This window comes from Suillus clintonianus, assembly GCF_016758775.1.
Source record: "Suillus clintonianus strain FC179 chromosome Unknown DEU56scaffold_3, whole genome shotgun sequence".
NCBI classification, from domain to species: Eukaryota; Fungi; Basidiomycota; class Agaricomycetes; order Boletales; family Suillaceae; genus Suillus; species Suillus clintonianus.
In genome coordinates, this window is record NW_024539227.1 from 755,252 (window position 1) to 773,572 (window position 18,321).

Consider the following 18,321-nt stretch of genomic DNA (forward strand, 5'->3'; position numbering starts at 1 on the left):
ACTCAAGTCAGGAATTTTAAACCCACGATTCAGACGCAGCTGAACTAGATGAAAATAGCGGCTCTAGCGGCGTCGCGCGCGAGTGATGATTTTATTACTCCATCGTACGATACACATAGGGCATGGCTCCAAACAACAATACACGAGAGGGAAAACCATCAGAATCAAGGTCCTTGCAGTCAAGGTATTATGATATATCGTAAGGTGGAGCCCTGGAATCCCAGGGGATGTGAAATTACTCCAGGACACTAATTCCGATTCAGCCGTAAGTGCTCTCCGTCTTGATCGCGCCACAAAATCGACATGACCAAAACTGGTGGGGCATGTCAGCCTCGCCGCACATTATGCAAGTCCACCCCATAGGGGAAACTTGAGGACGCCCTGTTAAACACAAGGTACATTTGTTTGTTTGTTTGTCGTTGACGAGCGTGCAGACTGCACAAGACCATTGTCCATCATCAGCTGAAGTCTCGGCTGGTTTGCGAGGATGAGGTGTTGGGTCACTTGATGCTTTGAAATTGCTTGGCTGCTTCACCGCAAGGACCCTGGATTGTCCTCGTGCATCAGACGTTGATCCGGAAGTACTAGTATTATCATGTGTCCTCGATGGTCCGGCAATAACACGTGGTTGACTTGCAGTCCTAGGCGAGTTGAAGGGACGCACAGTGAAGCATGCTGCACATTGCAGCACAATCGGCTCATTGTGAAGTGTGCACAGAGGGCAAGACCACGGCTCTAGAGGAGAATTGTCCGTAAGGTCGATAATGTCTTCGATGCTTTCCTTGGCCGCTCTCTCAGCTTCGCGCTGGGCAAGCGTACCCGACCCACACTCGATCTCATCGCGCTTTCTGCGCTCGGCAGCCTGCGAAATATAGTATTAACGTATATTTTTAGTAGACGGAAAACGTTGACTCAGGACCTGTGCGGCTAGTTCACGAGGATTCATGCCTTGCAACGCAGTGACTCTGCCTCCTAATCTGCCGCCACTACCGAGGACACCATTTGTGCGGTTCCTCTTCTCAGCAGCTTCAAGAGCTCTGAGTCTAGCTATGTGTGGCGGAAGGTCGTGCGATACCCCTGCGCCCAATCGTTGCCCAGGAGAAAAGAAGCCTTCACCAGCGTAACCAGAGCGCACTAGTGTGTCATATTCGTCCTCGAGGGCAGCTAGAAACTTGTAAAAAATTTCGTCGTGAGGGCCATGGACATTATGAGTAAGCTATTGAAGTATTATTAGTGGCCTCGACATGTTAAAAAAATTTCTTGCCTCATGGAGCATTATCCGAACAACCTGATCTTCCTCATAGAAGGTATCGGGAGCCCATGGCATGCGCAGTCTCAGAAGAATCTGTTCTCCTCCATTTACATCTGAAAGTGTGTCAGAAAGCGCAATAAACAACTAATCTGTCCAACGCTCACTCAACCCTGCATGATGGGGGACCTTGTGAAGAAGCTTTTAGTGATGCTGGAATAAAACTTACCAACCAGATTCGGGCTGTCGGGGAAAAACTCAGACAATAACGGCAAGATCCAGCCATGTTTCCTCATGATAGGCTTTACTAGGGCCGCTACCCGTTGAAGCATGGGCAAGGCTCGATCTGCATGTGGGCGGTCTTTCAAGTGAGTGAATGATTTTACGAAAGTTTGCAACATGTATGCTGGAGCGACTGGAAAGCGGTCAGTACCGTCACTGAGTTCCAACTGTTGGCAGAAAGGAGAGCTGGGCCCCGAGCGCGCTCGAAGCTGCTGTGATCAAGCATGTCGCTTAGTCAGCTTTAAGTGATCAATTACATATGTTACACCGCGACTGCCAGGTGCCATTGCATTAATAATGCGACGCTCATAACAATGACATGATGCTCATGCATGCGGGCTATCAGCGATTTGCTGCAAATTTTCCCAAAGTACCTGAGGCACTCTGAGGTAAGCATGCCATCCATTAAGCGGTACTTCAAGTTCGCCGCCGCCCATGAACTTTTCATGTCACCGTCTTATACTTTGTTCACTCAGGTTTCTAAAAGTCGGGCTGGCCTGATGACGGTCAATCTCGAGTCGTGAAAATTGTGCGGTTACCGCCGGTCGCCTCAGAAGTTCTTTCGTGTTCTGGGCTCTCGCCTTATGAGTCTCCCGAAGTTACTAATTCAACGTAAGTCCTTGTCAAATCTTTGTCGCAATCAAGGTTTTGGCGCTAGACTTTACCCCTTTTGTTATCAACGTCTTTGCCCGAATAGTAGGACCCTAAACGCGTGCGTGCTTTCTGGAATGCTCATCAAAGCCTTATAAGCGTCGTGTGATTATGGAGCTGCCGTTTCCGTCGTCCAACAACTCCGAGTCTGATGATCTTTGCCCCCAGAGCTCTTCTACCCCTTGGAAGTAGCTGAGCACACTGCTACACATGATTTCAGCTGTATCCACAACAGCACAAGACCTTAGTTCGTTTTCTTACGTGCAAAGTTAGTTTTTAGGATGTTCCCGACGTTCAATCTAATTCGATCCGAACACTGCTTGCAGTTGCTGTCGCCGTTGCCGTCTTGTATGATCATGGTATGCAATCCACCAAGTTTTATGACCGCACACTCAGGTATCGCTTGTTCAGCATTGACCTTCGGCCGTGAAGTGAGTAACTGTTGACCCATGATCGATGGGCAAAACTCAATAATGTTGCTGGACTCTTAGATAGACTATATATGGGTGAGTCAAAACTTGAAATGGAGTCCGCTCGTCATTTGCTAATTCGCCGATGAGTCTAGCGGAGGCCGCCTTCATTAGTGGCCGCCTTGTATTTGTTGGTATGTGCAATTAGTAAGTATGGATTTGTCTAGTCTTCATTTCTGTTAGGACCGCTACTTGGGCGATTCCGTTGTGATGTAAGCCCTTGCGTTTAGCTCTGCATCAGTGGTCTGATACATTCGCAGCCTCGGTGTATATCGTATGTCAACATTTATGTCACAAGTCGCTTCTCTCACGCGCTTTAGTGTGCCTCACTGAGGTTGCTTCGACACAAGTGAGCCTGTGCAGCTTGAGCGTATAATGTGCGGTCTTCTCATGAAGTTGTTTACAGGAGTATGATTCATAACGCGCTTTAGTCGTACCTCTTGCTGATGATGATCGTTTTTTGCGTTTTTTTCCAGATGTAAGTATTGATTTCGGATTCCAGATGAACAGCATCTGACTTTTACCCAAGGCTTTCGACTTTTCCAGGTCCGAGCTTGGGGTACCCTTCTGTGTTCATGGCTCACTCAGTGTAAATCACATTTGTTCATGTATGATTCAACATTCACACCACTCGCACAGGCATCATGCAACTTCGAATATACGCCATGTACCGGCGGTCTAGGCGAATACTCATGATATTGGTCTTTTCTTTTTTCAGCGAGGTCCTCGCTGTCGTTGTAATTATCTGGAGGACCATCGGCCCAACAAGCAAATTAGTTGGTGCGTACTGCAAAGAAATATGGAGCTACACTTGTTCACTCCATATCACCAGTCACTGACGAGCCTTATCCTGGAAAGCACTTGTGCAGCTTCTCTGGGATCAACACAAACTTCACCTACTTGTTCATACCCGTCCTTTGCTTCGAGATCTTGCTCTTCTTCCTGGCCATCAAAGTTTCCCTAAACAACATGAGAGATAGGAGGGCCACCCCTGGTACCTCCAGCTTGCGAGTGAACTCATTCATGAGCATACTCGTGCGAGACAGCATCCTATATTTCTTCATGTCAGTATCGTCATTCCGTTCCTAATCACCTGCTAATAACCGACCGCATCTAGAAACCTGGCAATGTGCGCTATCGTTATGGGCCTGTGGCGGAATGCCGCTGTGAGATCTTTTTTCTTTCATTTCCTTTGACGTAATACTGATCGGTCATCGGTCATCAGGCACTGCACGCAAACATATCAATTCCGTTCATCATGCTTGTCGAGACCGTGATTGGCACCCGTATGGTGATTAACTTCAAGGAACACTGTTCTCGCCGGATGAGCTCGGAACCCATTATGGTCACCGGGTCAATACGCTTCGCAGGAGTCAACACTAGTGAAGACACTGCGCGCCTGGATTCGATTCATGCCCAATCGATGAAAGATGATGAGACGCGGCCGATCAAGGACGATGAAGAAAGTGCTGTTGAGAGTCCTAAGGAGAGTACAGAGATCATCGCTTTTGAGGAGATATAGACTTTTGATGAACATTGCGAATTGAATGGATCATGGACCAATTTCTATAACGGCTGTACACACAGTACGTATACGTGTACAGAGGACTGGGCCCACGCAGCCGGTGTAAAGGATGCAATGTAAGGTACCGGATATTACGACGCATAACTATGTGTGACACAACCGTATTACAGTAATGAGTGAGAGTGAGGGTGAAAGTACAACAGAGAATGCAGGATGTGGGTGTGACAACAGTGATATGGCAAATAGCAATAATCAATAGCAGAGCGGAAGAGGAAAGCAAAACGAAGGACTATTGGGATCCGGATCGAGAGCGTCGGATAAAGTTGCGAAGGGTATACAGGTAATGCGAAAATGAAGTTTGGTACATGGTGTTCTTACGATAAAATAATATCGTCGGCGGCGATCTTGCTGGCAGTGTACACGTAGATGGAGCGCACAAAGGTGAGCTCGTCTTTCAAATAGCGCGATGACTCGGGTTGCTTCATACTGGCGTCTGAGCCTCCTCGAGGACGTGCACGCATAGTTATGTCGGCTGAAAGTCTGTGATTGGGAGTGACGGAGGTCTCATCATGAGCGGAATTTTCCGTTTCAGTAGTCGCTGACTCTGGCCAGTTGAAACGCTTGCGGCGGAAGCTTTAAATCGGTGGAACATGAGACTTTTGTGGGAAAATAGTCAGTTAAAAGGTACTCACCACTCATAGTCCCAAATGAGATCATCGAATACTGCGTCATCCAAAAGAGAATTTCCGTCGGCGTCACGGAAAAAATCCTGCGCGTACTCATGCAGCGCGGCTTTGCACCCGAGCAAACTCTGCATGTGCTTGCAAGCGTGCATCTCAAGCTCGAAAGACCCCAGTTCAATCAGCGTATTAGGCCACAGGACCAGCCCGGGAGATTGTGCGGGACGGGAGGGTGGAGGAATTACTGAATGCCGGGGCGATCGCGAAATAGGGGAAGTGGCAGCAGAAGAAGAGATACCTAGGCGGCATGCTGCTTTGGCACTGATGGCTTGGGGTATGGGTGACAGGACGCTCTCTCCACTGGAACGGTCGCCCTTCTTGCCCTTGTTCTCAATCTTGTCCCATTCGACAGCAATCCAATGCTTGAATGCTTCCCCTTTCTTCTTCTTCGGGCTCTTGCTGTCTCCACTCGACAATGACGCTTGGTCAAGATCTGAGTCTGAATTGGGCGCAGGGGGTGCGATGGCGAGACTCATCGCTGCAACTCTCTGAGAGTTGTATCGGCCGAAGACATTATCCAGGACTTCTTCTATGTTCCTTCTTTGGTCTGTGCGAATCTTGTACTTGCTCCAGAGCATCTCTGCGAACAAACCCTCTAGATGTGTCGCATTGGCTTCGTTTCTCGTCCATTCAGAAGCGGCATCATATGGCGTGGATTCTTCGTCCTGGCTGTGAATGGATGGGGAGCTCCTGGTACTCTTGAAGTCATCGTCGGCCTCCTCATTCTCATCATCAGATTCGCTGTCATCGAATTCGATGTACGAATGACCACGAGAAGGGAAAACGCTCGTGGCGGCCGGCGAAGTTGGAGGGCGTTCCAAAGGCTTTACGGTTGGGAATAAGGCTTGATCATCAATCAATTCTAGGCGCCCACCGGGCGCCAAAACTCTCATGACTTCCGTGAGAACGTCTTCCCAACTTTCAACGGGGATGCACAGGGATAGATTTGCCATCCGCACGAGGTCAAACGTGTCACTTGGGAAGCCCATTCGGTGGCCGACGCTGAGCGACCGTCTAAGTAAAGCAGGACAATGTGAAAGACATTTTACTCACAAGTTCATTTGCCTCCATTCCACATTTGAAGGGGTGGCGATGCCGTCATTTAAGTTGGAGGGAGCAATTAAGTCAATGCCGATTATTCTTGCTTTCGGCCAATGTCTTGCAGCCCTAATGGCCCAATGCCCTGCACCGCATCCAACGTCAAGAATGGTAGTGGGTGGGTTACCGTTGAATGTGAGAAATGATGGTGTCCCGTTGGTGCTGAGACGTTGCAAGAGAATATCCGAGAAACGGTCGCTGTGATGATGGTTGTCAGTGCTAAGCACAGGAATGCGGTAGCAAAATAACTCACTTATCGAGAAGGGTACGGTCGTATGCTTGCATGTAAGGTACTTGATTGGGAGGGTAGGGATGATGGATCATGCCTCGTCTTGTGGCGAAGTGATGCTTCGCCTGAAATGCTTTGGCAGGGGAGGGCATCCCCTGCATAATTTCGACATCCTCGTCTCCCTCGCTAGAAAAATCTGTTTCATCCTGGGTGCCTGTGCTCGTACTGTGCCACGAAGTCGTGGGAAATGATTCTGAGGGTACGTCACATGGTGACTTTTTTCTCCTCTGGAGAAACGCCCTCTTGGGCTTCGAAAGATCTCCTGACGAGGTGTACATTATGGGTGTGAGAGGTCGGGACATATCTGCATCGGAAGGGGCGAGGTGTTTCCCCCTGAAGCTGCGCTTTCGCAAGGAGTCGGCATCAGACTGTGGCCCCATGGTGCTGGCGTAGCCAGAGTCAATACTGCTGAAAGAGTTGGGGCGACTGCAAGAGCCGGGCGGAGTGCAAGGGCTTCTTGGGAAGTTGTAAAATGACGATCGCGGGGTCAGAATTGTGCTATCGGACGACGAAGAGCATTCGCCGAGAGAATGGGACTGAGAGCGAGGAAAAGGTTGCAATGAAACTGCCAACACCATCGTGTATAGGGCCAAGTAGAATTAATATAGTGGTTGTGGCCAGTCTAAGCGGCAAGCAGGGGCCTTTGTGGACTGCTAGAAGGGCTGCAGAAAGCACTAAAGACAAAGAGAACCAGTTCGACAGGGTAAAGCGTACGCAGTCTATATGTGACTGCGCAAGGGCCAGATTGGGTGTGGTGGTAGTTGGAGGACAGCCTGAGGATTTGTGGTCCTGGTCAGCAGGTTCAAAGCTGACTGATGGTGGGGAATTGTAAGGAGGTGATGAATTTCGAAAAGGGTGGATAATATTATCACAGAAGATTCGTACCTTGTTCATGAATCAGGATCTAGACAAGCGGTAAACAAAGCGTTAGGGTATCTGGTAAAATTCCGGAACAGTTCATCTAATCAGGGAACAATGGCTGTACCGTGACCCGACGACAATGGCTGTCCATTTATGGTAATTTCTCGATCCCAAATTAAGTATGCTTCCGCCGGGATCTTTGAATACCCCCGAAACAAGAACAAGGCTCGGAGTACAACAGCGGCCAGCATGCAGCACCCACTCATCTCATCCACTTTCCTGCTCGCTTTCGCTTCCTGCTTAAAACCGCACTTGAACCAACACAGTCAAGCTTCCCGTCATAAATCACTAAAGCAGTCCCGGTGTACAGCAATAGCCTACTAGCGGATTAAAACGGTCCATCAGTAACGGCAGATTCTAATGGCGCCCAGCGATCATGCAATACCCTCTTTTAGATCAAAGTGTCATGGAGGCGGCAGGGAAAGTCGTACTAAACCATGTATGTACATGCCGCAAGCCAAGACGAAACGTTTTCCCCATAATCACTGACAGCGCCAGGGTGATCTTCCACGGTCCTGGCACTAGACTGCCAACTCGCAGCTCCGAGCAGTTGATGCGGATGACGATTGATGAACATATACCCGTACATGGATGATGTGCATATATCCGCTTCATCCCCGAGAGGATCGCTCAGTGCTGTCTCTCATGTCTCCTCGTGTTAGTCAACGCCAAATCACAACTCGTCCAATCCACAAGTCCCTGGCCTGAAAGCAACTTGCCATAATAAGCCAAGCATCTTCTTGATGCCACAAAGGGGGATATTCGGGCTTATCTGACCGTTCAATTCGAGACCCTCACATCATGCCAGGGCCCATCATAAGCGCCAGGAAATATGTTGACAGCGAGAGGGGAAGACGGCACTCGATTGAGTACAGACGTCATGATTATAAACACATCTCAAAATGTTTTACAAACTAGAACGTTTGAATGTCATCAGATCCTGAGCATCAATGATGGATAGATAACCTATGACGAAAAGGGGCCCCCATTCAATACAATCCCTGTACCAAGCGGAGGTACGGCGAAAGGGATACAGAAGAAAGTTCAATCTTCGTCTTTCTTGGGAGGGGGGCCACAGGGCTGCAGCATTCGCTGAGGGATTTATCAAAACGATGATCCAAGTTCTTAGACTGGGCTGACATACCTCTGTCATCTCGAACCTTGTCCGGCCAAGTGCTTCTCCATCTGCAAGAGCTAGGTACGAAAGCAAGGGCGGGTGTCCTACGATAGACGACAACGTATCTCTGTGCTGGTGTGTAATCCAGTCACTGTTGCATGCTCAGTATAGGTAATGCAAATTCAAAGGGTTGGCGTACTATTTAGTCAAGTCAGCGTGACCTGAAGAAGTAAAGGAACATCAGAAACGAACCACTAAGATATAAAGAAACACGCGTACCGGTTCCTGTGTAACGAGCGTGTACTGAGAAAAAGGAACCTCAGCGATGTGTTAGGCTGAATAAAACAAACGGCACTCACAATGCTCCAGCTGCGTGTTAGCAGTATACCTAAGTTCAGATGACTGCAAATACACACGTCAGAATAGTCAGATTAATGGAGCTCATGAAACCCACCATGATCGTTGAGAGAAAGGAGTTAATTTTGAGATTTTCACATTATGTGAATTTTGCTAAATGATTTATTAGACAGAAAAGGAAATGGTGCTTATGTGATACCTCACTTGGCAAAATTTATCTTTTACTCTACCACGTGATTCACTTGAGATATGTCCACGTGCCTTGTAGAAAGAATCGAAGACGACCGTGACGAAGGAACTCATTGTCTCTTCAATCAGTCTAGCTAGCAAAGACTTACGTTTTGTAGTAAACTCGCGGCTTGTCCCAAAGCATGGCTTCCGACGAAGACAAACTACGAGCCAAAGTGGCCAACCTTCACGCATCCCTCGATGAGCTCGAGACTCAGCTCGAACCTCTATTTACCAAGAGCCTTCCCGAGACCCTTGTGGCCCTCGAAACCATCCAGCAGGCCAAATTACAAGTGATTCTACCGTATGTGCTATACGATCTTGTATTCGGTGCGCGTTTTATCGTCCAACACTAGCTAACTCGTCTAATCCTGCTCATCGCACATACAGTATACCTGAAAACACGAGGAATCGATCCCAGGACCCACCCTGTCATCGGTGAATTGGTGCGCCCATCTCTTGGGGTGTACTTTTAACCCGCCTTATGCTCATTTCAGGACCGCATTCGCCAATACTTTGACAAAATCAAAAGCGCAGAAGAATCCGAAGAGAAAAGCAAGTATTCTTTGCGCCTAGAGTTCACTCTCATGCTAAATATCCTAACCTGTTTTATTAGAGAGGTTTGGTATTGATAAAGCTGCTGCTGGCAGGTTTATTAAACACGCCATCGCCCAAGCAAAGCTTGTAAAAGTTGACGAATCAAATAATGCGTCAAATGGACCTGCTTCTAGCAGCGAGCGTGTTCCAGTCAAAATTACCAGCAAAATGGCGGAGCGTGCAGAGTACGAGAAGAACCTGGAGGAATTGGGTAGTGAAGAAGAAGAGGACCTCGAAGTATTCGATGAGGCTGAGGTGTTGCACGACGAGGATGCCATGGAAGAAGAAGCATTGCCGCTGCCATCCCAGGACAAGGGTAAATCGCGGATGGTTGAAACTGAAATCTCAGAACGCGAAGAACAACTGGGCAGGCGCAAGCGACAACGGATAGATCCTTTTGCAGGTAGTCTTGGCCAGACACTTTCATCGTCTCGCCAGAGCTCACCCATTCACAGGATACGGGGATGATGATCGTAATCATTCTTCAAAGTCCGAGAAATCAAAAAAGGAGAAAAAGAAATCGCCCGTGTCTGCCTTACCCATAGCAGATAGCGTCTCAGCTTCCCAGACACCAGATCAGTCAGGACAAAATACTCCTTTATCAGCAGCCGATGAAGCGCAGCAACGAAAAGCAGGGAAGAAAGCCCGACGGAAGGAGAAAAAGTCGACAGGTTAACGCCAGCCACGTACTGGGACTACTGTCTCCGCTTCTCTCATTCTTTACATCATGATCTGGAATAATACAATTAACCTACTCGTGAACAACAGGGAAATATCAGTAATACATCGAAGAATGCTCGTTACGTGGGTAAAGTGTACAATCAACTTTGCAAAACAGATCAAAAGGAAAATTAAAGCGTACTAGTATAAAAGGTCTACATCATGATACATCCCTCTCGATCAACAATCGCCCCATCTGGGGTGTTGGTACCGAGCGAACGCCTCCCAGCGGGAGACCACCACCGCATGCGCCCCGAAACTTGGGCAGCATCCTCAAGATTATCTGAGGATCCGTTGCCTGCACGCCGGGAATTTCGCCGACGCCGCTCTCGCGCAGCTCGAACAGCATCCACAACTTGCCAATTATAAAATGACTTGATCACGATGCGCTTCTCATCGCACTCGTCCTGCCCTACTTTCAATTCTTCCTTGTCCCGACCGTCCAAGTACGCGAGCTTCCGCGCGTCCCAGCCACACCAGCCTTTGCGAGGGCGGGTTATCGCAGCAACATCCTTGATAGAGCCCTCACCCACGGCACGACAGTCGATAGCAACCAGGGTAGCATCGGACACATTATGTTCGTGCGCCTGTCGCACGAACTCTTGGAGGACAGCCCCAGATATGCATGTGCTATCTGCCTCCAACACCCTAAGGCGAGGGCAGTTATGGATGAGAGAAAGGAAGGCCTCGTTGCTGAGACTGGTAGCATATGACACAACCAGGTGCTCCAGCGCCTGTCCCGTCTGCAGGGGCTGTGTTGACCCTGATCTGGAACCCTCTGGAGGACTTGGGGTCAGTGCGCTCAGGACGGCGTCGGTGATATCCGCGTTATCTTCAAGATCCAGCTTTCGGAGAAGTGGCGTCGTCTCCAAAAGCCTCACAATCCCCTCATCTTTCATCGCCGTCCCAATGCTCGCTAGTTCCAACAGCTCTAGACGTGGCACCGCATACGCTAAATTGGAGCATGCGATGTCTGTTAGCAGCTTGCAATTCGAGAGCGACAGATGTCGGAGCTTCGTGATTCGCCTTCGGTAGCGCCCATTATCACGTACATCTCGCCCAGCCTCACGTGCAGTCAGCACCACGCTCTCCGTTGCCTTCTCTTCTTCTCCACATGCCACAAAAGCCTCCAACGCCGAGTTGTGCAGGGTACGAGAATAGCTCAGGTCAAGGGTTTCCAGCGAGGGCGCTGCTCTGCCTAAAACTCCCAGGACCTGGTCATAAATACCCTCCAATCCGCATAGTCTGAGCTCCTTCAGCGCAAGCTGGCCGTGGCGCTCTAGCACGGCATTAGCATATCGGTGGAGCCCGTCTCCATTAATATTGGAACAACGACCCATGTTCAGGGATGTCAGGTGGGGGCAGAGTGCAAGAACGTCGAAAGTAGTGTTGTCGACGGCCTTCAACCCTTTGACGCAAAGGCTGCGCAAAAACGGGGAGTGGATGATGAGGTTGTGTAATGACTGCGTCGTCAGCGCATTGCAACCTGTCAGGTTTACGTCCAAGAGTTGTGTATAGGCGAAGTCGATGGTTGGCGCGGAGCGTACACAAAGGCTGGTCGTGACTTGTCCCAGAGTGCTGTGATCGAGCTTTATGTGCCCGGTAAGATCCACGTTCTTGATGAATGGCCCAAGCGTCTCTGCAAGACGCAGAAGGAAGGGCGCCGGAAGGTTTGGGAATGCCTTGAGGTCGACATCCATCCACAGCTGACCATCAAAGACAAGTGAACGCCACGCTTTTGACACCTAACACATGTCATGTGTCATTGCACATACTGCAACACCGTATGCATCAGGCTTACCCTGCTCAGCTTCACCAATTCGCGCATCCCACGATCTCTCCCTATCCAGCGATACTTGGATGACGATGCCCTCGAGGCAGTCCATCGTCCCGACGACTTCCACAGCTGAAATTCGTCTTCGTGCAGGGAAATTAAGGCTGAGAAGACCTGCAATTTCAGTTCTCTGGGCAAAGCCTCATCGAAGAGATTTCGCAGGGCTAAAGGCACGGGGACAAAGACGTCACTAGTGCCATGAGGAATGATGTCAAAGACAGACTGAGGGAGCGGAGAGGAATATGAACGGCCTTTGCCTGTGATGCTACTGAGGCTCTCAGGACCACCGACGCTCTGTTGAATTGTTGGTGTATCTGATGGATACTCGAGGTCCGGACAAGGCTGGAAATCGGGGCTTTTCCATGATGGAAGGCAATTAGCTTGCCCAACCGTTATGGGGTCCCCTAAGAAAGGATCGGAAACAGAGCCGGCAGGGCTGAGATCTATTGATGTCGTGGCTGCACTGGCCTTATTCCTGAACAATAATCTACGGGCAAGATTACCTGGGCCCTTGGATGATGAGCCCAGTTTAACTTTAATCCTCGACATAGATCGAGCAGCTAAGGAACGTGTGGAATGTATTGACAGGTTGGACAGTGATCGCCTCCGAGAGGGCACTCTTGTCAGTCCCGGATGCTGTTGCACACTATTCTCAGGGGCCTGGGAGCCCGAGTGAGATAGACTAGAGGATGCGCAGGGAGGTGAGGTGTGAGTTGAACCGTAAGAGGAAGGTCCTGCAGTGGGGGTTGGGGAGCCAGGATCAGCGGACGGCCAGCCAACGGTGCGATATTCCAAGTCGCTTGTAGAGAATAAGAGTGGAGGCAACGTGTAAGCTAGATCCCTTCCTTTCCCTTTGCCGAGCAATGAGGCATTCATAAACATACAATCATCATTGCTCGATGATTCGGCGAGTCGTGTATCGTGGTCTTCTCCCCGAACGCTAATCTTATCTGGTGATACCAATATCGTATTATGTTCCCTTGTAATGGAAACGGATGATGACGAAGTACCCTCGAAAGATGATTCAGCGGTAGGCGGCATCACTCCTGGAGGTGTTATAGGGGAATCGCAACAGGAAGCTACTGCTGGGATGGGCATCGGCAACGAGGGGCTCTTGCCCTTGCCCAGCATGCCATTAGGTCCTGTATTGTGCTGTCCACTTGCTTCCATGGGCCGGTTTCGCTGGGTGGTGATGTCTGCTTTGTGGGCGGCGATTGATGTAGGAAAACAACACAAGGGGGGAAGAAAGGAACGGACCTTGATCGATGGGGCTCAACGCCAGTTCAAAAGGATCGAAGTAGAACAAGTCATCCTCGTTATCGTCGCAGAGCGCTTGCTCCATAAGTAATAGGTTGATACAATTGGAAGTGATAAAGAGATATAGCTTGACAGAGCAGATAGAGAGAAAGATAAGATAGAAAGAGGACGGAGAGAGAGAAAGAAAAGCGGAAAAGGGCGTTACAGGACGACAGCAGACTTAGCTTGATAGGGCGCCTGCGATGGCATGAAACGGAGTTCATCGGAACACGTTTTAGGGGCTAGCGCTCCTTGCCATACAAAGTACGTCATTTCCACGGTCGACGTCGTGCACGACGACAACGTTCGTTTAACCCAAGTTTAACCGCTTCTTGTTCAGTTCCTATGAAATTGAACTCACCTGAGGACTCAGAAGACTCTAGGATTCTGTCCCAATTGACAATCTCCAGCAGAATATCTGAGACAGCCTATTCCAAACTGGTTGACCCTAATCTTAACGCCCCGCCTTATTGTGTTCGGCTTTCAAACTGTACTGCGTCCATGTGAATATCGGTTTGTTCCAGCAAGGCTGTCCGGCAAAGATCTAGGCGTCAGGTACTCTTGCTAATTCAATACATTTATCGGATGTCGTGTCATGATCTCATCCCGCGTTTCCTGGTTCAAACTGACCCGGCAACCCGCACCCCAAACTGAATGCTCCAACTGTTGCTCCGGTTGGCAACTTAATTAGTGCGGCGAAGACATGAGCACTTGACGCAGGCCTGAGAGCAACAAAATAATTGCAATGCAAAGTCAACTAGCGGCGTGAATACGGTGAAATTAGTAGCAACACTAAGCAGAATGACAGCGAAAACCCCAAACAGAAAAATCGCGGAATGAGGGCTACAGAAAGAATGACAGGCGATATGAATAATATTCGGCAAGGAACGCACAGCTCAACAGTCGAATGTGTAGATATGGCATGACAGAAGCGAGGGGCAACAAGGTAAACAGGTGGCCAAAGGAACGAGGAAAGCGCAAAGCAGTAATCGATCGTAGCGATGAGGTAATATGGGAATCAGGCAGCAGCCCTGGGATTTTCTTTTGCTGTCTTCCAGTTAGACGTTGCTAATTTGAACCTAGAGATTGGGTGGAATCAGCAGACAGACGTAGGGGGGCGGGACAATAAGTCTACCTGTCTTGGTGGGACATGTCGGGTTCCTCCTCCTTCAGACGAGCCATCTCAGTTTGCATGAATTTATTGAACGCGCTTAGTTTTTTCCTTCCACCACCGGACGACTCTAGAGAAAATAAACAAATAAGCGACCAACTACGTATTTGGTGGCGACGGGACATACTGGTCTTTTTTGCGGGCTTCTCAGACGCGGTCTTAGATTCTGTTCGGGGAGCCATAGTTCAAGCTAGTGGGGAATAATTCGGGAGTATAAGCGAGAAAACTCGGTTGGTGCGAACTCGTTGAAGGACGCTGATAAAAGGGGCAGTGCACGGTTCAACCCGTAAGCTAACTAGAAAGCGTCATCAATATTGAGTTAGGAAAGAGGACAATAATCGGGTCGGCCTACCGTTGAGATCGGCAAAAGTTGGAAGGTGTGTGGAAAGGGGATGTGGGTGTGGTCTGTCGAAGAGAGGAAAAGTTCATATTGGCTCGAGTTTGGCGGACCTTTTTCTTCGTAAGTTGTTGACCCGGGGCTTGTTGATGGCCCGCGTCAGGTGGACCCCAGTCACCGCAGTTAACGTAATACCCAAACATCGAAAAAAAGTATTTGAGAAGAATCGCCACAGCAACCCTGAAGCACATCGAGCAGTTCTTCGCGGGCGACGGTATATTTGTCAACTGTCATTTTTCAGTAACCATTCACCATGGGTAAACGCACACGTTCTCTGCCAGCAACTTAGAGTTTAGTTGGAATTTCGTTAGACTATTCGGTTGTTCAGTGCGGAGAAGCAAGCCTTCGTAGAGACTCCACAAAGTGTCAGGGGTCCGGCAATCAAAGCCAGGCAAACAAACGCGTCGCGTCGGTGTTGATCCAAGTCTGGGTGCGGCGGGACTTATTAAGACTCGTATCCATGCTTCCAAGCAAGCTCTCTTCAAGCTCGACTTTTCTTCTTCCCCAAGGATCCTCTTTTTTTAGACTCAATTCTGGGATTCTTCCTGTATTGATCAGCAATACGAGACTGCGTGGCGGACGGTGGAAAACGTGGAGATCTTTTTAGTACTAGATCAATGTTTACAGTCATGTGTATGCACTCCACCAGCGTCTGCTCCATCGCACACTAGGCGTTCACGTCCTTGGTCGCAGAAAGGTTCTTCCCAGGGCTTGCAATGCTATCGATCAAGCTATTCCCACTCACAATGCCAGTCGTCACAATGAGGAATTTACGACCTGCCGAGATGTCAACGTCATCTCCGCCCTAGAGTGCAATGAAATGCCACCTTTGTTCTGTCGGCTCACCCAGCGAAGGGCAGCAATCTCAGTATACGTACATCCACCCAGGAAAAATACGGCAGTTGTTGTCGTTTGCTCGTGTGGGCGCACTGTTTGGGTACCCATGTGAGCATAATGGAGTGCCTTTGATTGGTACCGGCACGGAGACTTACTCAGGGAAGCAACGGAAGAAGCTGTGGAGTTGGTTGATGCAGGCACCTTCTGCACAATGTCAAATGTCTTGCCCGGGATCGTACCTAACACGTCCTCAAAGCCCTTCCAGCCCACGATCGGATGTCCATAGAGTTTTCTAGCGCTCGACCCTTTGCCCTTGTCGTCTGCACTGCTCTTCTCTGCAGGGTTACTGATAACTCCACTCTTCTGGGCGATGCATTGGACCAGCCGGATACTAATAGGCGCATATCCAGAATACGTATAACTGATGTCGTTTTCAACCTCCTCCAGTGCTTCAGGGTTATCGTCTATAAGAAGTCGGAGTGATTTACGTAGGGTTGTGAAGGGGTATTTGCTTGCTGCGACAGAGGGAGCAGTGGAAACGGGTAGCAGAATAGCCAAAGGGGGCGCGGCCAGCGACAGAAGCAGGGGGAGGTAATTATACCCGTAAGCCTGCAAGATGGATCGTAAGCTTCAAAATAAAAACGTGCAAAACCGAGTGAGATTACTTGGAGAAGCTCGCGTTTTACACTATCCAGGGATTTGGCCTTGATTCCACCACCAGTAATGCTGGCGAGGCATAAGAGTCGTACGATCGTCTGCATGCTTGCACCATGTGCGATCATATCTTCGATTGCATTAATCTGAGCCGAGACCTCATACGATGCCAGAAGATCTATTTTTGGACATCAAGTTCAAGAGGAATTTCATGAGCAAATGGGCTTACTCTGCTGTACTTCAAGTGATTTGTTGAATAGATCTGTGCGTGTCTTCGGAGAGAGCATCTCTGACAGGCCAGTGTCTTTGCGGAGAAATAAAAACAGTCCCTAGAAAACGAAAGAATTGCACTCACGAAGTCTCAGCGCCTGGTGTTCGCCTTGAAGACCACCGAGTTTGCCAACAAAGTCACGAAGCTGCGCGACAGTCTTCGCCTGCAATCGAGCCTGTTATTTGTTAATAACAAAATCACGGCAATGCGTAGAAGTGCACACTTTGTAGTCTTCATCTAATCGGTGTGCCACTTTGCTGAGTCTCTTCCCTACCGATGAAAAGTTCAAGTCCCGCAGTTCAGCCAATAGCGGGTCAGTGGCGGTCGAGAGGTTGTACTTCTTCGTCTTTTCATTTATAAGTGGAGTGGCGGACGCAGATCCTGACGGGGTGGCGTTTGGATTTGAAGGGTTAGGTACAGTGGGGGGAGTGAGGAGGCTAACTGGTAGTTCAACATGAGCTACGAATATGTCAATACCGGTCACTCGCATCATATGGATAACCACTTACAGTTCTTGATACCAATAAACTCATCGATGAGGCCTTCATAAGTTAGCTGGGTCAGAAGCGGTGTGATCATATCAACGGTGCGGTCAATAATGATGAGCGAATCGAACGGCGCAGAAGGTATCGAGGAGTCTGACAAGGGAGAAGGTTGATCAGGTAGCGATTTCGTAAGAAGGGTTGCCAGCCGCTGTGCAGAACAATCTTATTTGGAGTTATGCGGGAGTATAGAAGCGCCTACCGAAGCATAGTCTCCCTTTCCTAACATGCGAGGGAAGCGACCGTACACTTTCTGCAACGAGTTGAGTGCTAAGGCAGAGTTATAGATCACGGTTTCGTCGCCATCCTGAATGGACTGAGCTATACCGTATCGTTAATATGTGGATGATATGCATACCACCCATAACTCCTTGAACGCGTTATCGTTCTCAAGCGAAATGACATCGTCCGCAATTGGAATGAACTGCAAGTTGTAGGAAGATATGGTTATATCGCCAAGAATGCCCTCTTCTTCAAGTATCCTTGACACTAGAGTGGAGATGCGAGGTACAAGGAAGAGCGTATATCTGTGCTTTTGCGACTCCCGAATGTGGGCTTTGACCTGGTCTACATGCACTGAGTCTGTTTACACGACCGTGGACAAAAGGGAAACTCAGACCTGCGATAATCTTGACGTACTTGATTAGCGGGCGACAAAGATATACTACATTTGTTGTCGTCGAGGTCAATGGGCCTGGCTCAAGCCAGAACATCTTGTCCACGCCGTGATGCTATGAAGGACGTGAATCGCATTATCAACATCGTGACAGTACAAGGATATACCTTCAGAAGTGCAACTTCTGTGACCAGTCCCAAAGGCCCTGCAAGGGTAGGGTCAAGCACTAGCGTCTTCGCGCCATTTACCTGTGCAGAACACCTGAACTTCAGTCCCGAGTGGAGTAGTATGAGAACCAAGGGCGTACCGCGTTTAGAGTGTCGATTAAGGCCTTTCTTGCAGTTTCCTTGAGCAACTCTACGTCCAACCTGGGCTCGTTGTCTCGCTCTGTCTCATTTGAGGTCTGGACGTCAGAGGCTGATGCGGACGCGGCTGCCATGGCTTGGAGAACATGCAGTG

The 18,321-nt window shown here is 49.2% G+C and overlaps 8 protein-coding genes across 8 annotated transcripts; 2 read left to right on the plus strand and 6 right to left on the minus strand.

Moving 5' to 3' along the window:
• Positions 1–55: 55 nt before the first annotated feature.
• On the minus strand, positions 56–1,760 carry DEU56DRAFT_318934 (WLM domain-containing protein). The gene is made up of 5 exons (XM_041345636.1): positions 1,479–1,760; positions 1,417–1,422; positions 1,265–1,365; positions 920–1,216; positions 56–862 (listed from the first exon to the last, which is right to left on the minus strand). The coding sequence occupies exons 1-5, from the start codon at positions 1,648–1,650 to the stop codon at positions 260–262; spliced, it is 1,179 nt and encodes a 392-aa protein (XP_041214912.1). The 5' UTR covers positions 1,651–1,760; the 3' UTR covers positions 56–259.
• Positions 1,761–2,392: 632 nt separating this feature from the next.
• DEU56DRAFT_906859 (uncharacterized protein) lies at positions 2,393–4,174 on the plus strand (the record flags this gene model as incomplete). The annotated part of the gene is made up of 14 exons (XM_041356853.1): positions 2,393–2,450; positions 2,509–2,541; positions 2,594–2,613; positions 2,674–2,688; positions 2,748–2,786; positions 2,836–2,864; positions 2,913–2,926; positions 2,973–3,001; positions 3,084–3,130; positions 3,182–3,241; positions 3,371–3,432; positions 3,485–3,716; positions 3,770–3,818; positions 3,878–4,174. The coding sequence occupies 14 exons, from the start codon at positions 2,393–2,395 to the stop codon at positions 4,172–4,174; spliced, it is 984 nt and encodes a 327-aa protein (XP_041214913.1).
• Positions 4,175–4,362: 188 nt separating this feature from the next.
• On the minus strand, positions 4,363–7,075 carry DEU56DRAFT_319141 (uncharacterized protein). The gene is made up of 4 exons (XM_041345637.1): positions 6,269–7,075; positions 5,971–6,213; positions 4,870–5,919; positions 4,363–4,810 (listed from the first exon to the last, which is right to left on the minus strand). Exons 1-4 carry the CDS (start codon positions 6,880–6,882, stop codon positions 4,552–4,554), a joined length of 2,166 nt encoding a protein of 721 aa, XP_041214914.1. The 5' UTR covers positions 6,883–7,075; the 3' UTR covers positions 4,363–4,551.
• A 1,194-nt stretch (positions 7,076–8,269) lies between these two features.
• DEU56DRAFT_906861 (splicing factor 3B subunit 10-domain-containing protein) lies at positions 8,270–9,002 on the minus strand (the record flags this gene model as incomplete). Its single annotated transcript, XM_041356854.1, has 7 exons — positions 8,270–8,317; positions 8,370–8,493; positions 8,542–8,563; positions 8,622–8,645; positions 8,702–8,730; positions 8,797–8,852; positions 8,904–9,002. 7 exons carry the CDS (start codon positions 9,000–9,002, stop codon positions 8,270–8,272), a joined length of 402 nt encoding a protein of 133 aa, XP_041214915.1.
• A 68-nt stretch (positions 9,003–9,070) lies between these two features.
• Positions 9,071–9,992, plus strand: DEU56DRAFT_724397 (Sas10/Utp3/C1D family-domain-containing protein; the record flags this gene model as incomplete). Its single annotated transcript, XM_041347817.1, has 4 exons — positions 9,071–9,257; positions 9,318–9,373; positions 9,425–9,486; positions 9,548–9,992. 4 exons carry the CDS (start codon positions 9,071–9,073, stop codon positions 9,990–9,992), a joined length of 750 nt encoding a protein of 249 aa, XP_041214916.1.
• A 194-nt stretch (positions 9,993–10,186) lies between these two features.
• On the minus strand, positions 10,187–13,569 carry DEU56DRAFT_319240 (uncharacterized protein). The gene is made up of 3 exons (XM_041345638.1): positions 13,336–13,569; positions 12,046–13,274; positions 10,187–11,989 (listed from the first exon to the last, which is right to left on the minus strand). The coding sequence occupies exons 1-3, from the start codon at positions 13,418–13,420 to the stop codon at positions 10,400–10,402; spliced, it is 2,904 nt and encodes a 967-aa protein (XP_041214917.1). The 5' UTR covers positions 13,421–13,569; the 3' UTR covers positions 10,187–10,399.
• A 528-nt stretch (positions 13,570–14,097) lies between these two features.
• DEU56DRAFT_768672 (uncharacterized protein) lies at positions 14,098–15,031 on the minus strand. Its single transcript, XM_041351250.1, has 4 exons — positions 14,898–15,031; positions 14,673–14,840; positions 14,510–14,615; positions 14,098–14,453 (listed from the first exon to the last, which is right to left on the minus strand). The coding sequence occupies exons 2-4, from the start codon at positions 14,725–14,727 to the stop codon at positions 14,393–14,395; spliced, it is 222 nt and encodes a 73-aa protein (XP_041214918.1). The 5' UTR covers positions 14,728–14,840; positions 14,898–15,031; the 3' UTR covers positions 14,098–14,392.
• A 187-nt stretch (positions 15,032–15,218) lies between these two features.
• DEU56DRAFT_768676 (Sec1-like protein) lies at positions 15,219–18,314 on the minus strand. The gene is made up of 13 exons (XM_041351251.1): positions 18,170–18,314; positions 18,030–18,110; positions 17,866–17,977; positions 17,605–17,813; positions 17,449–17,553; positions 17,214–17,397; positions 16,928–17,163; positions 16,789–16,879; positions 16,663–16,737; positions 16,445–16,611; positions 15,935–16,388; positions 15,770–15,871; positions 15,219–15,719 (listed from the first exon to the last, which is right to left on the minus strand). The coding sequence occupies exons 1-13, from the start codon at positions 18,299–18,301 to the stop codon at positions 15,610–15,612; spliced, it is 2,058 nt and encodes a 685-aa protein (XP_041214919.1). The 5' UTR covers positions 18,302–18,314; the 3' UTR covers positions 15,219–15,609.
• Between the last annotated feature and the right edge of the window lie 7 nt (positions 18,315–18,321).

Excerpts from the sequence above, each read along its gene's own strand:
- DEU56DRAFT_318934 (XM_041345636.1), bottom strand. The coding sequence starts at position 1,650 with ATGTTGCAAACTTTCGTAAAATCATTCACTCACTTGAAAGACCGCCCA. Across the intron at positions 1,217-1,264 it reads TTCGGATAATGCTCCATGAG|CTTACTCATAATGTCCATGG; the intron begins GCAAGAAATTTT and ends ATACTTCAATAG. Across the intron at positions 863-919 it reads CTCGTGAACTAGCCGCACAG|GCTGCCGAGCGCAGAAAGCG; the intron begins GTCCTGAGTCAA and ends TATATTTCGCAG.
- DEU56DRAFT_319141 (XM_041345637.1), bottom strand. The coding sequence starts at position 6,882 with ATGGTGTTGGCAGTTTCATTGCAACCTTTTCCTCGCTCTCAGTCCCAT. Across the intron at positions 6,214-6,268 it reads GACCGTACCCTTCTCGATAA|CGACCGTTTCTCGGATATTC; the intron begins GTGAGTTATTTT and ends CCATCATCACAG. Across the intron at positions 5,920-5,970 it reads GAATGGAGGCAAATGAACTT|CGTCGGCCACCGAATGGGCT; the intron begins GTGAGTAAAATG and ends ACGGTCGCTCAG.
- DEU56DRAFT_319240 (XM_041345638.1), bottom strand. The coding sequence starts at position 13,420 with ATGGAGCAAGCGCTCTGCGACGATAACGAGGATGACTTGTTCTACTTC. Across the intron at positions 13,275-13,335 it reads GTTGAGCCCCATCGATCAAG|ACATCACCACCCAGCGAAAC; the intron begins GTCCGTTCCTTT and ends CCCACAAAGCAG. Across the intron at positions 11,990-12,045 it reads AATTGGTGAAGCTGAGCAGG|GTGTCAAAAGCGTGGCGTTC; the intron begins GTAAGCCTGATG and ends GACATGTGTTAG.
- DEU56DRAFT_768672 (XM_041351250.1), bottom strand. The coding sequence starts at position 14,727 with ATGGCTCCCCGAACAGAATCTAAGACCGCGTCTGAGAAGCCCGCAAAA. Across the intron at positions 14,616-14,672 it reads GAAGCCCGCAAAAAAGACCA|AGTCGTCCGGTGGTGGAAGG; the intron begins GTATGTCCCGTC and ends TATTTTCTCTAG. Across the intron at positions 14,454-14,509 it reads GACATGTCCCACCAAGACAG|GTTCAAATTAGCAACGTCTA; the intron begins GTAGACTTATTG and ends CCCAATCTCTAG.
- DEU56DRAFT_768676 (XM_041351251.1), bottom strand. The coding sequence starts at position 18,301 with ATGGCAGCCGCGTCCGCATCAGCCTCTGACGTCCAGACCTCAAATGAG. Across the intron at positions 17,164-17,213 it reads GTTTATTGGTATCAAGAACT|CTCATGTTGAACTACCAGTT; the intron begins GTAAGTGGTTAT and ends ACATATTCGTAG. Across the intron at positions 16,389-16,444 it reads TAAAACGCGAGCTTCTCCAA|GCTTACGGGTATAATTACCT; the intron begins GTAATCTCACTC and ends TCCATCTTGCAG.